Source organism: Macrobrachium nipponense, chromosome 12 (genome assembly GCF_015104395.2).
Source record: "Macrobrachium nipponense isolate FS-2020 chromosome 12, ASM1510439v2, whole genome shotgun sequence".
Lineage (NCBI taxonomy): Eukaryota > Metazoa > Arthropoda > Malacostraca > Decapoda > Palaemonidae > Macrobrachium > Macrobrachium nipponense.
This window is the reverse complement of record NC_087205.1, coordinates 37,826,267-37,841,428: the sequence shown is the minus strand read 5'-3', so window position 1 is coordinate 37,841,428 and position 15,162 is coordinate 37,826,267. Positions and strand designations below refer to the sequence as shown.

Here is a 15,162-nt window from a genome sequence, read left to right as displayed (position 1 = left end):
TGAATGATGAAAACTTAAGCACTAAAACAGAAGCGGAGCAGCTACCGGAGATGGAATACTTACCCCGTCTAAAAGCTGGCTCACCAGATCGTAACATATGGTACACGTCTCATGGTACCAGACCTGGATGTCCCCGTGCGGAGTCGCGCATGGAGCATGGGACCGGCAAATTCGTGTCCACATGGGTCCTGAAGTGTGGCGGCGCATCCCGGATGCTCACAGTTGGTGGCCTGTAAGTGAAGAAGACACATGAGTATCTTACAGAATATCACTTACAGGCTAAAGGACAGAAGAACTCCGTTGCATGCCGGAGCTCGGAAAAAATTTGGGCATAACCCCTCCCTGAATCGCCTGAATAGGCTATAATCCTGGAGAGATCCGGTAAGACATGTAAGGGAGGGGAGGATGGTTTAAGGTACTTAAGATAAACTTATAGTTAATCTAATAACACTTAAACCTAAAACTCAAACGAACCGGACCAAGTCCAGTGCGTAGCGGAGTGTAGTAACTCAGCAATACGGTAAGGTTAGCAGGGACCCACTGTATGTTCCGGTCCACTCTACTGGGTGGACTAACATCTTTCCGCTGGATACCAGGACTCCGGTCAAGAAACAGGAGCCCTAGTAAGGTGGGAAAGAGAGAAGACATTACAGGCTCGAGCTAGCACGGAGCAACAAGGTAGCAACGGAGGGGGGAAAGGCCAGTACCCCCCACCACGTTACCACCCGGCCGGACCGAGAAGCCGGAGAGGTCGAGTCCAGTCTGGGTCTGTCCCGACTCCCTAGCCCCTCCGCCTGGGGGGAGAGAGGGAGGCAGGCTCGGGTATGTGGAGCGAGCATGGGCAGACCGACCCACCCTCCCCCGACTCTATGGAAGAGCGGGAAGGGGGGAAGGGGGGGAAGGTGACTGGGCAGGCGTCCTGGCTGTCTCGTGATCACGTAGTGACCACGAGGCGGTAAGACCAAAACAAGACAACTAAGCCTAGGACAACCAACTGATCAGAGAGATGCTATCGGGAAGCAACTGAACTGAAAAGCGGTAGCATATAGGCCCACTGGGCCAAAACCAACTGATCAGAGAGAAGCTATAGGGAAGCAACCGAACTGATGAGCGGTAGTATAGGCTCAATGAGCCAGGACCTAGGCTAAGCCAGACGCCTAACTAACCTAACTATAACAAAATACATAATATAATTAAATAAAATAAAGAAAGAAGGCAATATAGTAGGAGAAAAAAATCCAGGAGTGTACGACTAACCCGAAGGCAAGTCTACCACTCAAAGCTAGTCAGAGGCCGATACTAAGAGCCGGGACTAGGGTCTGGATAGAAGAAGCCTACATAAGGTAAAAGACATGCATGCATGACAAACCTGAGTTAGAACCAGTACCCTAAGTAAAGGTGGGGGGGGCGGAATAAATAATATAGAGCGTACATAGATAAGGGGATGTTCTAGGTATGGGAGACCAAGAACGAACCCACCACGAGGCAGAAACCATGCTACCATGCTTCCGACCCAGAGTTCGTATTTATACCTAAAAAACGGCAAATACTGTCTCACTCAGGGCCGGAAAAAACCCAACCTAACCAATAAATACTGAGTACTTAACCTTAGCTGCTCGATAGCTGCACGCTCCATTATAGATAAATCCAACGAAAGTGCACAAAAACACAGAGAGAAAAAATGGCACGTGGTGACTCGAGTGCGCTAACTGAAAAGGATGGCCACCAGAGGCGCAGCAGTCGGCAGCATGGGATGGAGTAGTAGTAGTACGAGCTGCTCACTCTGTGGGTCGGCTCCCCTCATGGAGGGTTTTTGTAGTGGGAGATTTCTATTGGCATTTGGCTCGTGGTAGTGGTCTCACTCGCCTAGTGTTCATACCGACACTCTCTTGGAGGGTGAGCGAGTCAGTTATACTGACCTTTTTCTTTATTTTATTTATTCTCTGGTATGTGTTAGTACATTTACCCTAGAAATAATAGATTTAAAGGATATGCGCCGCAGCGACACGAGCTGAGCCCAGAAATAGGTCCTTTATTGTAGAAGTCCCTAAAACTCCATCTCGAAGCCTAGCTACTCGTGTGACTTGCCTCTCTTACCCTAAGCTTCCGTCAGACCGGAAATATCTTCCCTACGACATACCCACTCTCCCAACAACAGTTACCTTAGGAGAAGGCATGGCTGCTACTTTTATAATTAAATATCACTAAAACTCTGCTGGGAAGGCGAGGCGTTCTATAGACGTAGCAATATATATATATATATATATATATATATATATATATATATATATATATATATATATATACATACATACTACATACATACAGATATACATACATATACATATATATATATATATATATATATATATATATATATATATATATATATATATATATATATATCAATAGAAGGATCCACAGTTCTTAGAAGCACAATACAGTGTTTTTATTTTGCATATATATATATATATATATATATATATATATATATATATATATATATATATATATATATATATATTATATATATTATATATATATATATATATATATAAATAAAGGTTTTTTTTGCCACGAAGGAAAAAAATGAAAAAACGAGTTTGGCCGAGTACTTTCGGTCCTATTCGGACCCTTTACTGAGTATGCCTCAGTAAAGAATCCGAATAGGACCGAAAGTACTCGGCCAAACTCGTTTTTTCGTTTTTTCATTTTTTTCCTTCATGGCAAAAAAACCTTTATTTATACATAGCATCACGTTTTATATACTTCGTGATCAAGTTATTCATATATATATATATATATACATATATAGATATATATATATATATTTATATATATATATACATACATATAAAGACATTCAACCAAAGTATTTTTCATACAGCCTTATGAATTTAACTATGTGGTTTGGACAATATCCTAATCAGTAATTGTTATTTTTTCAATAATGAAAATAGTTTGAACTTATTTTAAAACAGGAAGACATTGAAGTAACATGGTTCAGTATATCTGGATGAATATCAGACCTTATCTAAATAAAACATACTTGTTTTTTTAATTAATCTGGTAAAGTAGTCTTATTGTGGTTTGTGGTTAATATTTTGTATTAACTATTCTGATATATATTATTACCCAAAACTATATACAGTGCTGTATCATTTCTGTGATATTTTCTTTAGACTCATTTTATGTTTGTTTTATAATATTCCTTGCATTAGGCACTTCTGAGATGGAAGTATTGTACTGCCTAATACTTTCAAAAGATGTGACTGGTAAATTTAAATGAGGTAAATTGATCTTTTTAGTGTATTTTGATAATTTTCCGTGAATTATGACCTATGCCCAGTTATTTAAATCCTAGTTATGAAAAACATTTGAGATATACATCAGATTTGTCCTGGAGGTACAATAATGATTGTATGTTTCTGAAATTAATTTTTAAGCCGGTAAGCCACTTCAAGTTTATTTTAATCATTCCAGTTATGTCTTTTTCATTTACTTCTTACTGGCTTTTAAAGCTGACAAGCATTTTAGTAGCAGTAGTTAGAGTTGTGTTGATGCATGAATAACCTTGAGTATATGTAACTGTGTGAATAGATCATCAGGATTCAGTGTGATTTTCAGATGCGAGAAGACCTTGAACGGAGGTTTCCCTAGTTCTAGCCAATTATCTTCAATCAGGTAAGATTCAAAGGCTTTATTTTTTCATGTTTGCTCTATGTGTATTTATGGTAGTTGTATTACTAATTGACATAAGACCTTTATAAGTACTCTTGCAATATCGATTCACAATTACCCCTTAATACCTAATTCACTTTCCATGGTTAGGGTTGATGCACTTACTTCATAGGATTTCCTTTGATGTGAAGTATTCCCAAGATAAAGTGAATTAGATATTAAGAAGTACTTGTGGCTCAACATTTGAGTTGTATTTACATGTTTACAAAATTTAAAGAGACAAGGATATTTATAGATTAGCATAGTTTTGAAAATCATCTTTCAAAGTAATGTTGAAAATGGGAAATAGCTATAGATTTTACATATACTATTTCTTTATATTCATTACTTTATCTCTTTTTTAAATACCTGTGGTAAATATGGGTATAAAACTTTAGGCAACAGTTCTCATTGGTCGTCATTAATAAATTTTTAATACAGTATGGTTTGCCCCTTGTCACACTGCAGTAGGTGGTACCAAAGATACTTTGATTCATCCTTTGGCTCCAGCTACGTTACTTACTGCCTTTGACTTTTTATCCATTCCTTTGATTTCATCTTACTCAACTGTCCAACTTCTTAAACATTGCTCCTGTTTTTACTTTAAGATAAGTCATATGAGAGTTGGGAAATGTGACTAGTAATTGGTCTAGTCAATGTGATCAGTAATAATTATGATATTTAAATATAGAGCACTCTTTCATTGCATAAGTTGAAATGGGGGTCATACATTGATTGTTGAGTCTTGTATATCCAATGCAAGATGGCTTTTGAGGGGTTGTTTGGATTCAAGGTTGAAGTTTTAGTTTCAGAAGTTACTTACCTATTTTTTGCCTTGTACTAAGATTTGATAAAAGTGAATTGTCAGGTTTTTCTGGGCATACTAGTGGCTTTGCGCATTATTTCTTCTTATGTATGAAGTTCCAATTTTGGTCATTAGCAAATTTGGTTCTACATTATTACATCTAAGGAATTCAATTGTCCCTAGAAAAGACAGAATTATTGTAAATATTCTTGTAAATAGTTACTGTATATACCTATATGGAAATTCAGAAAGTTATGGAATCACAGGTAATTGGTTTTGTTTGTGGATTTTGCACAGATTACAGTAGAATGAGCTTTGAATGGTATTAGAATGATTTAGAGCATGTTTCAAAAATAGACTGCTTGGCTATTTTGGTACATATAATCATCCTTCAAAATTAGACCATCTGTCTCTTTGTCATGAATTATTAGTGGATGAACAAATGCAATATTTTATGTATGCAACTTACCAAGTACCTAGTTACATAGCTATAGTGTCTAAAACCGTTGGCAGCTAGAATTTTTTTAATTCGTGGTAGCACTAGTTTGTTTTGGTCAGGGGATCCTCCCCCCCCCCCCCCCCACTATCGGGGGAGTGAGGAACCAACACCGTACAAAAATCAATTGTTTCTTGTACTCTTAAAATATTGGTAGCTTTTGTTTTTGGTAATTAGCTATTTAGGAATTCAATTAGTTTTAAATATTTTTGCACCGAAATTAACTAGTTTTGAATTGGTCTACTTAATGTCAGACACTAGTACGTGTGGGATTAGGTATTGCAGTAAAAGCTGCAATACTAGGATCGCTAAAGTTTGTGATGATCCACATTCAGTTTGCACAGGTTGTAGGGGAGAGACTTGTACGCCAGATCAAACATGTGGAGAATGTATTAATTGGGATCAAAGAACTAGGAAGATCTTGACTAGTTACACGAACAAGTTAGAGGGAGATAAAAAGAGAAAAGTGGCTTCTAGAGCTAAAGCTAAAAGCTTAGTTAGTCAGGAATTGTCTAATGATAATTTGTCTCTTTCTGAACCTTCCCCACCACCTGTCATTCCCAGTCCTAATCTTGGCTCCCTCACACCTGTACCTGATGCTGTGGCCAATTTAGAGGCAAGAGTAGATCAGAAATTTTCGATCATGCTCCAAGCAATAGAGAAATTAGGAGCGTCCGTGAAAACCCTAATGGACAAGGTAAGTGGTGAAGTGAGTACAAGTGCAAGTGTTGTGGAGGAGGTGGCTGTTCGGCCCACTGATTCTCTTAGGCAAAGGTCCCTGTCAAACTCCCTAGAACCTGGAAGGAGGCATACTGGTAGCTCATTGGAAAGGTGTCTCTAAAGGAGTACCGCTTTTGTCTAGTGCTTCCAGCTCTGGGGAGTCCTCTCCCAGGCGCCAGTGGCGATTCCATGACGAGTCCCATTCATTGAAAAGGAGGGCTTGTAAGTTGTCTCCCTCTCCAGTCCCCTGTAAAGAGGCTGGCCCTTTACAAAAAGAACAGCCTTTGTGTAGTATTTGGGACTCTCCAGAGAGATTCTCTCAGGATACGGCAGGAGAGGGACGTTGTAGTATGAGGATCACATCCTGTAAGTCTAAGTCGTTGTCAAGAAAGTCTTCCTCTGGCAGACTTTCGGAGGTGAAGAGTACGGGGAAGAGTAGACTAACGGAGATGTCATCAGCACCTGTCCACACTTCTAATGCTGAAGGACAGGTAAAGCTCTCACCAGTCTCTCCTGTAATTCGCGAGACTCCTGGGATACAGGTTCAGCGTTCAGAGCATGAGAACCCACCGACTCCTGAGCATCCATTGGCGCCCGGAACTTCCGCAGTGACACTAGAGCAACCTTTGGCTCCCGAGCTCCATTGGCACCCAGGAATACAGTTGCGACCGAGTGTCCATTAGCGCCCGAATGTCCACTAGCTCCCGAGTGTCCGCTAGCGCCCGAGCGTCCGCTAGCGCCCGAGCGTCCGCTAGCGTCCGAGTGTCCAAGAGAGCCCGAGCGTCTAAGAGCACCCGAGTGTCCACTAGCGCCCGAATGTCCATTGGTGCTCGAGCATCCACAGGTATACATGCAACCAAGTGCACAGATGGACTAGTATGAAGCGCTCAGACAGTCTATGTCATCAATTTCAGCTTCTGGCTTACTGACAGGATCTCAGGTGATGGCTGCCCCCGATCTTTCTTTGTCACCCATCCAGAACAAGTTAGACAGCATTTTGGGCTTTATTCAATCTGTGGTGCTCTGGTCCAACCTATAGAGAATTTATCACCTATTTCTTCAGCCTAAGAAGAAGAGAGAGGAGAAGAGGAGGTTATAGAATCTTCTCTCACTGCATGCAAAGCCTTGGTTTTTACTTCAATGAAAATTTTTTGGATTTGTTCTCGCCAGTGACTCCCACATCGCCAGTGTCATCTTACATGAGAGACAACCAGGAAGACTCCAGGAAATTACCCAAACTAGTACTGTCCTTTTTGGCTCGAAAAGTGTTAAAAGGAAATTAATCTTTGGCTTGAGGATAAGAGGGATCAAGGCAAAGTTAACTTCAGCTCCCCTCCTCTTCTTTCAACGGGGAGACATTTATGTTACAAAACCAGAGAAGCTCTCTCTTTGGGTGTGTCTGCCTCCGCCCAGGGAGACTTCCCTGTGCTTATTGACTTGGCGAGAAGGTTGGTTTTCAACTCAGCCAAGATCATGTTTACAGCGTCAGAATTAGATCACTTAATTAAAAATATCTTTAGGGTATTTGAACTTATTAGTTTCCTGGACTAGACAGTCAGAGCCTTGGGATGTAAACTCAAGAGTTATTCCATGTTGAATGAGGAAGCCTTTGCAGACGTTTTGGGAGTGATCTGTTTAGATAAGGGGATTAGAGACAGATCCGCGGAACTAGCCTCTCTCTTCATATTAGGCATCATAAAGAAGAGAGAACTGTGGTGTTCTTTTACATCTAAGGGAGTATCTCGTACTGAAAAGTCTGCCTTACTGTATTTGTCTTTGGATAAGCAGCACCTGTTTCCAGAGGAGACAGTAGTGTTAGTTGCCTCCGAATTGCAGAAGAAAGCAACACATGATCATCTCTCGCAATCCACTAAACATACTAGAGAAAATATTCCTAGTGTACATCCCTCGCCAGCCAGCCGAGGACAACCCTTTCAGGGCAGGGGATTCGGTAGATATTTCCCAAGATCAAGGGGTAGAGCACATTTCACCCTTAGATCTATTAAAAAATCCACAACCAACTCCTTGACCAAGAAGTAATGTATCAGTCCTACATGCACCAGTAGGAGCGAGACTCCATCAATTTTGGGAAGAATGGGAAGCAAGAGGGGCAGAACCTTGAATCATAAAGGTTTTAAGAGAAGGATACGATATTCCGTTCAAGAGAAAGCCCCGTTATCAGGCTCTCTGATAGCGTTGACAGCTTGCTTAGAAAATTCAAAGAAATTCATCGCCCTTTCAGAAAAGGTTTCATCCCTCTTGCAAAAGAACGCAATAGAGTTAGTAGAAGAGCCACTAACCCCAGGTTTTTACCATCATCTGTTCGATGGCCCCAAGTCATTTGGGGGATGGAGACCCGCATTCGACGTAACCACTCTGAACCAATATGTGCAGAAGACAAAGTTCAAGATGAAGATGAATCAGTGTTCTTTCATCAATCTGTCAAGGGGATTGGATGATCTCCATCGATATGGAGGACGCATATTTTCACATAACAATACACCAAAACTCAAGGAGGTTTCTGCATTTTGTCTTCAGGAACAAAATTTACTGGTTCAGAGCTCTGTGTTTTGGGCTTTCTACTGCACCACAAGTGTTCACCCAAGTGCTAGCTCCCATTGCGAAATGGTTACATCTAGTCGGGATATGGATATCCCTTTACTTGGATGATTGGCTTCTCCTGTCAGAAACAAAGGAGAGGTGCACGGAGGACCTTCAGAAAACCCTGACTTTAGCACAGGAATTAGGACTCTTAATAAACAGATGAAAGTCGCAGTTACTCCCCAGTCGGGAACTAGTCTATTTGGGGATGAGGATCAACTCTGAGTTTTCGGGCTTTTCCATCCCCACAAAGAATAGAGTCGTGCATACAGAAGGTAGAGAAATTTCTAGTTCTCCAGGAATGCTCTGCAAAGGAATGTATGAGTCTTTTGGGCACACTATCCTTAATAGAACAGTTTGGGACACTAGGGAGACTTCATATGAGGAACCTACAGTTCTTCCTCAGGGCGAACTGGAACAGAAAGAAGTTTCCGGACTCTTTTATGTTCCATATCACACAAGAAATAAAGGAGGACCTGCAATGGTGGAAGTTAAGAGAGATTTGCTGAAGGGAGATCCCTCCTCCCGCTGAGCCCCAACCTAGTGTTCTTTTCTGACGCATCAGATCAAGGTTGGGGAGTGATTCTGGGGGAAAAGGAAGTACAGTGGAACCTCTACATATGAAAGTCCCTACGTTCGAAAAATTCAGGTTACGAAAGCAAAGACGAAGATTTTTTTGCTTCTGTGTACGAAAATAATTCAGGTTGCGAAAGGGTAAAGTCCGAGATTCACCTGGGCTGCCGAGAACAATGTTAAAACTGGCGCGCCGCCAACTCAGTAGACTCGCCACCATCCTCCCACTCTCCCATTGGTTCCTGATGCTAGTCACCGCTGTAAGATCCTGCTCTCCTGTTGGTCAGCATCTGTCCCATCATGCCTCTGTGTATTTTGCAGCAGCGTTATCGTAAACACCTGGAATTCGTTCATCCACATATATTTTGTTTGTTAACGTAAATTTGTGTTAGTGATTTTGCTTTCATTGTACTGTAAGTTACTTTATCTTGTTGTGTGAACTTAATGACTTACGTTATTAGCCATAGGTCCCAAGAATGTTGCTGAAGTTCACGGAAAGAAGAGGATGTTTTCTATGGAGACAAAGATGGAGATAATCAAGAAGTGTTAATGTTTTCTGCCATTTGTTAATGTGTATCGTAAAGTTTAGTGTTAATGTTTCCTGCCATTTTTTAATGTGTTTTGTAAAGTTAAGTGTTCACGTTTTCTGCCGTTCGTCCTCCCCTTCTGTCGCCACTTTCAGACATCACCTCACTCGAAAGGTAAGGTTCCTCATCTTACTACATACGTACTTACATGTACACAGTATTTCTTGTACCCTGTACACTAATACACTTTATTTACAGGTACAGTAACGATTAGGTTAAGTATTGAATGGTCCAAATTGTTGTATTTCATTGTTTATAGATCAATTTAGCTTTATTATAAAATTTACTGTGGTGTTTTTGTAGGGCTTGGTATGAATTAGGCAATTTACATATAAAACGTAGTTCTAGATACGAAAAAATCAGTTTACGAAGGCCACTTCGGAACGGATTAATTTCGTAACTTGAGGCACTACTGTATCAGGCATTTGAAATACATACACAACAAAAACAGTGGCATATAAATCGGAAGGCACTGACTGCCATCCACTGGAGATTGCTGATGTTTGCGGACGAAATTTGCAACAAAGTAGTGGCGATACATTCGGACAGTACAACAGCGCTCTTGTACATAAGGAAACAAGGAGGGACACACTTGTTTTCTCTTTGCAAGATGGCAAGGAGCCTGCTGTTATGGGTGAATTGGAATCATACCACATCAATACAAGGTTCGTTCAGGGAGAATTCAATGTTCTCGAGGATGAACTTAGCCGCAGGAGGCAATTACTTCACACGGAATGGATGATGAACCCAGTGGTATGCCTCGAATTGTGGAAACTTTGGGGAACCCTCTGATAGATCTGTTTGCCACAGCAAGAAACCATCGTCTCCCCCTTTACTGTTCACCAGCCCCGGACCCGAACGCATTAGCGACGGATGTAATGCTTTTGGACTGGTCGAACAAGGACTTGTATGCCTTTCCTCCATTCAAGATGGTGAGAGAAGTCATCAACAAATTCTCTAGTGGATTGGCCAAGGTTACTTCCTCAGAGAACACATCTACTCAGACACCCCATGTCAGAAGGTTCCATCAAGGACTATACGCTCTGTCCCTAACTGCTTACAGACTGTCCGACAACTCTTACGGGCGAATGGGTTTTCAAGATAAGCGGCGAGAGCTATTGCTCAGTGCAGAAGGGAATTCTCAAGTAAAGTCTACCAGCAAAGTGGACTGTGTTGAGAGCCTGGTGTAAAGAACATAATGTTTCGTCTTCTAAAACAACTATAACAGAAAGCAGATTTTCTATTATATCTGAGAACAGATAGGAATCTATCTACTGCGACTATCAAAGGTTATAAGGCAATGTTGGGGTCTGTTTTCAAGCACAGAGGATTGGAAGTATCGACGAATAGAGATCTTGCAGATCTCATTAGATCCTTCGGTATAGAAAAACCCAAAGATTCAAAGGTATTATCTGGGAACCTAGATGTAGTACAGTGGAACCTCGACAAATGAAAGTTCCTACGTATAAAAAATTCAGGTTATGAAAGCAAAGACGAAGATTTTTTTGCTTCTGTGTACAAAAATAATTCAGGTTGCAAAAGGGTAAAGTCCGAGATTTGCCCTAGCTGCCAAGAACAATTTTAAAACTGGCGTGCCGCCAACTCAGTAGACTCGCCACCATCCTCCTGCTCTCCCATTGGTTCCTGATGCTAGTCACCGCCATAAGATCCTGCTCTCCTATTGGTCAGGATCTGTCCCATCATGCCTCTATGTAAAGGCGTTCTTGACCATTTTTTGCGGCAGCATTATTGTAAACACCTGGAATTCGTTCGTTCACATATATTTTGTTTGTTAGCGTAAATTCGTGCTAGCGATTTCACCTTCGTTGTACTTAGAACGAATTAGGCAATTTACATGTAAAACGTAGTTGTAGATACGAAAAAATCAGGATACAAAGGCTGCTTTGGAACGGATTAATTTCGTAACCTGAGGCACTACTGTACTTAAGTGGCTGTCAGAAACTCCGTGTGAGCCGTTGCAAAGAGCATCGTTGAGAGATTTGACAAGAAAGACCCTATTCCTGGTAGCACTGTCTACAGCTAAAAGGGTGAGTGAAATAAATGCCATGGACAAGAGAATAGGATTTGCACGGGGTAATGCGGTTTGTGCATTAACCTTGGGGTTTTTAGCAAGAAACTGTGGCCTTGTTCATTCAATATCAGAAACCTCACGGACTTGGTAGGACCGGAAGAAAAAGAGAGGTTACTCTGCCTGGTCAGAGCTCAGAAATGTTATTTACAAAGAATAGAGAAAATTAGGGGCTTGTCCGATCGTTTATGGTGTTCGGTAAGGAATCCTGCGCGCCCGATGTCTAAAAACGCCCTGGTGTTCTTCTTACGTAGTGTAATTGTAAATGCTCATTCACAAGTAAAAGAAACTGATCTTAACCCTTTAACGCCGAAGGGGTATAATAAAAATCGTCTCCCGTATGCTGGCAGGGTCTGGGAGTGAGCGCCGAAGCGGAAAAAATGTTTTTTTCAAAAAATCACAGCACGCTTAGTTTTCTAGATTAGAGTTCATTTTTGGCTCCTTTTTTTGTCATTGCGTGAAGTTTAGTATGCAACCATCAGAAATGGAAAAAAATATCATTATCATATATAAATAATGGGATATATGATAGCGCGAAAACAAAATTTCATATATAATTATATTCAAATCGCACTGTGAGCAAAACGGTTAAAGCTAACAAGTTAAATTTTTTCCGTTGTATTGTACACTAAATTGCGATCATTTTGGTATATAACACATTGTAAAACGAACAAGGCAACACAGAGAAAATATTATCACAAAATGATGCATGAATTTGTAACGCGCGGACGTAAAAAAAAGTAGTTTTCAAAAATTCACCATAAATCAAAATATTGTGCTAGAGATTTCCCGTTTGTTGCAAAATAAAGTTAATTGATTGAATATTACTCGACTGTAAGTGTTGTAGTTTACAATTGCAGTTTTCACCTATTTAGGTTGAGTTAAATTTGACCGAAGGACGAATTTTTTCTATTTATCGTTATTTATATGAAAATATTTCAAAACTGATAAAAGCTACAACCATGGGTTGTTTTATGTTGTATTCTACATGAAATTGCACACATTTTCACATATAAAACTTTATGTAATGGCTAATTTAAAATGGTGCAAACATTACGACAATCGGACGAAAAAATTTCTGATTTTTTTCGGAAATTACCGCGCGTATGTAAGGAAAAATTTTTTTTTTCATAAATTTACCATAAATCAAAATATTGTGCTAGAGACTTCCAATTTGTTGCAAAATAAAGGTATATGATTGAATATTACTTGAATATAAGAGTTTTAGCTTACAATTGCGTTTTTTACTATTTCGGTCGAGTCAAAGTTGACCGAAGGTTGAAATTTTGGCACTTATCGTTATTTATATGAAAATATTTCAAAACTGATAAAAGCTACAACCATGGCTTGTTTTTAGTTGTATTCTACATGAAATTGCACACATTTCCATATATAAACTAAACTTTATGTAATGGCTAATTTAAAATGGTGCAAACATTACAGAAATCGGACGAAAAAATTTATGATTTTTTCGGAAGAGTTACCGCGTGGACGTAAGGAAAAGTTTTTTTTCATAAATTCACCATAATCGAAATATTGTGCTAGAGACTTCCAATTTGTTGCAAAATTAAGGTAAATGATTGAAATAAGAGTTTTAGCTTACAATTGCGTTTTTCGACCATTTCGTTCGAGTCAAAGTTGACCGAAGGTTGAAATTTTGGCACTTATCATTATTTATATAAAAATATTTCAAAACTGGTAAAAGCTACAACCATGAGTTGTTTTTTGTTGTATTCTACATGAAATTGCGCACATTTTCATATATAATACTCCATGTTACGGCTAATTTAAAATGGTGCAAAAATTATGTCAAAGTGACTAAATAATTTCTGAGATGTGTCGCTGATACTTTTTAGTGCAATAAGAAAGAAATTCGCGCTTGCAACGATTGTAAGCAAAACAACGCCTTGATCCGTGAGCTCCCAGCATCCCCCAAGGCACGTGATTAAAAAGTTTTTGCCTAGTAGGCCTATAACTATTTTTCCGTGAATTTTTAAAAAACTTTTTTATATCGACGTACCATACGTCCAATCGGCACCCAACAGACAATTTATATCGACGCTTAATATGTCCAATTGGCGTTAAAGGGTTAATAAACTTAGTGAAAGCTCATGAGGTGAGAGTAGTGGCAACCTCCCTCTTGTTTAAACACAATCTCTCTCTGGACTCGATTATACAAGCAACGTATTGGAAATGTAAATCAGTGTTCACCTTGCATTACTTGCGTGATATTGAAACAGTCTATGAAAATTGCAGTACCCTGGGTCTGTATTTAGTGGCTGGCACAGCATTGGGTAAGGGTGTGTAGGAAGTCATACCTTCCTAGCCTATCTCTTCGCCTTGAATAAGGTTTTTGAGTTTTTAGGGGAGCCTGGAGGTACTATGGATGTACTGGGAGTACCCTTCAGTCAAGTGTATAGTCGGGTATGAATATTATGGTTATGGTGAAGGTGAGATGTTTTTGCTCTGGTAACATGATGTTATTTGGTACTGCGCGCTGGGCAGGGGCATCCTTTGGTTGACCATGCTAGCCACGGACATTTCTTAGCTGTATGGGTCCCACTTTTTAGAGGACGAGCCTTGGCTATACCGCCACGTCCCTATGAGTTAAGATGCCCGACTTTCAGAGGCACTAATCAACTGTTCAGCTCTCTTAAATATATTTTATATTTATTAAATTTTAAAAGATATGTGCATATCCATGGGATTCAGCTATGTAACTACGTACTTGGTAAGTTGCATACATAAAAATGAAATTTTTATAATAAAACAAGATTTTATGTATAATTACCAAGTAGTTACATGATCAAAACCCTCCCTCCTCCCCTCGCATGGATAATAGGGCATAAACAACTCATTGTTCCGATACGTAATACAAACCCTCGGTCCTTTAACAATAGGAAGGTAACTAGCGGCAGCTGGGACGGTCGTAAGCTTCGAACAAGGGGAGAACGGTAGTTAACTGCTTGTCCGATCGTGCGCGCGCCCGAGAGGTGAAGAATCACTTTTGCTTTCGGCCGCGGGTGTGAAGGACGTGTTCGTCATCGCTCTCGCCCGCTTCAATCTCGTATGCTTTGTTTATATTGTGTTTTCTACTAATGGTTTGTTTGACTTGAAAATGAAACTGTAAGTACACTGTTTTAATTTTCATTACTTAATTATGAACCAACATGGAGCTATCGCCGTAGATGCGGCGATTTCCTCTCTTTTCATGAATTGAACCCTTGAATTATGTCTCGGTGCCGACGCTCGCGCCAAGTCATGTATTTGGGCAAAAGTGTGTAATTGAAAAATGTAAGTACTTTTTTCATTATATTTTTGCCCTGTGCGTTCGTTACCGAGAGCGTGATTGCGCTCGGCACGAGCCTTTTATTTTGTATGATAAAATGCAATGAAAGTGGATTCGCAATGCAGTATTCTTTTCATTTTCATTTATTTATTTGCATAAATTAATTTGGATCAATTTTCGCTCTTACCCGGGAATTGATCCTTACGATTATTTTCTGTGAAAGTGAAATCGCAAGTGCAGTATTCTGTTTCATTTTCATATATATATTTTATGATAGCATCA

General features: G+C 39.9%; 1 protein-coding gene across 1 annotated transcript in view; it reads left to right on the top strand.

Moving 5' to 3' along the window:
• Positions 1–15,162, top strand: part of LOC135224493 (sorting nexin-16-like) — a gene marked incomplete in the record, with an annotated part of 163,804 nt that overhangs the window by 138,398 nt on the left and 10,244 nt on the right. The window contains 1 exon segment of the mRNA XM_064263504.1: positions 3,628–3,684. Coding sequence (XP_064119574.1) covers positions 3,628–3,684 — 57 coding nt within the window.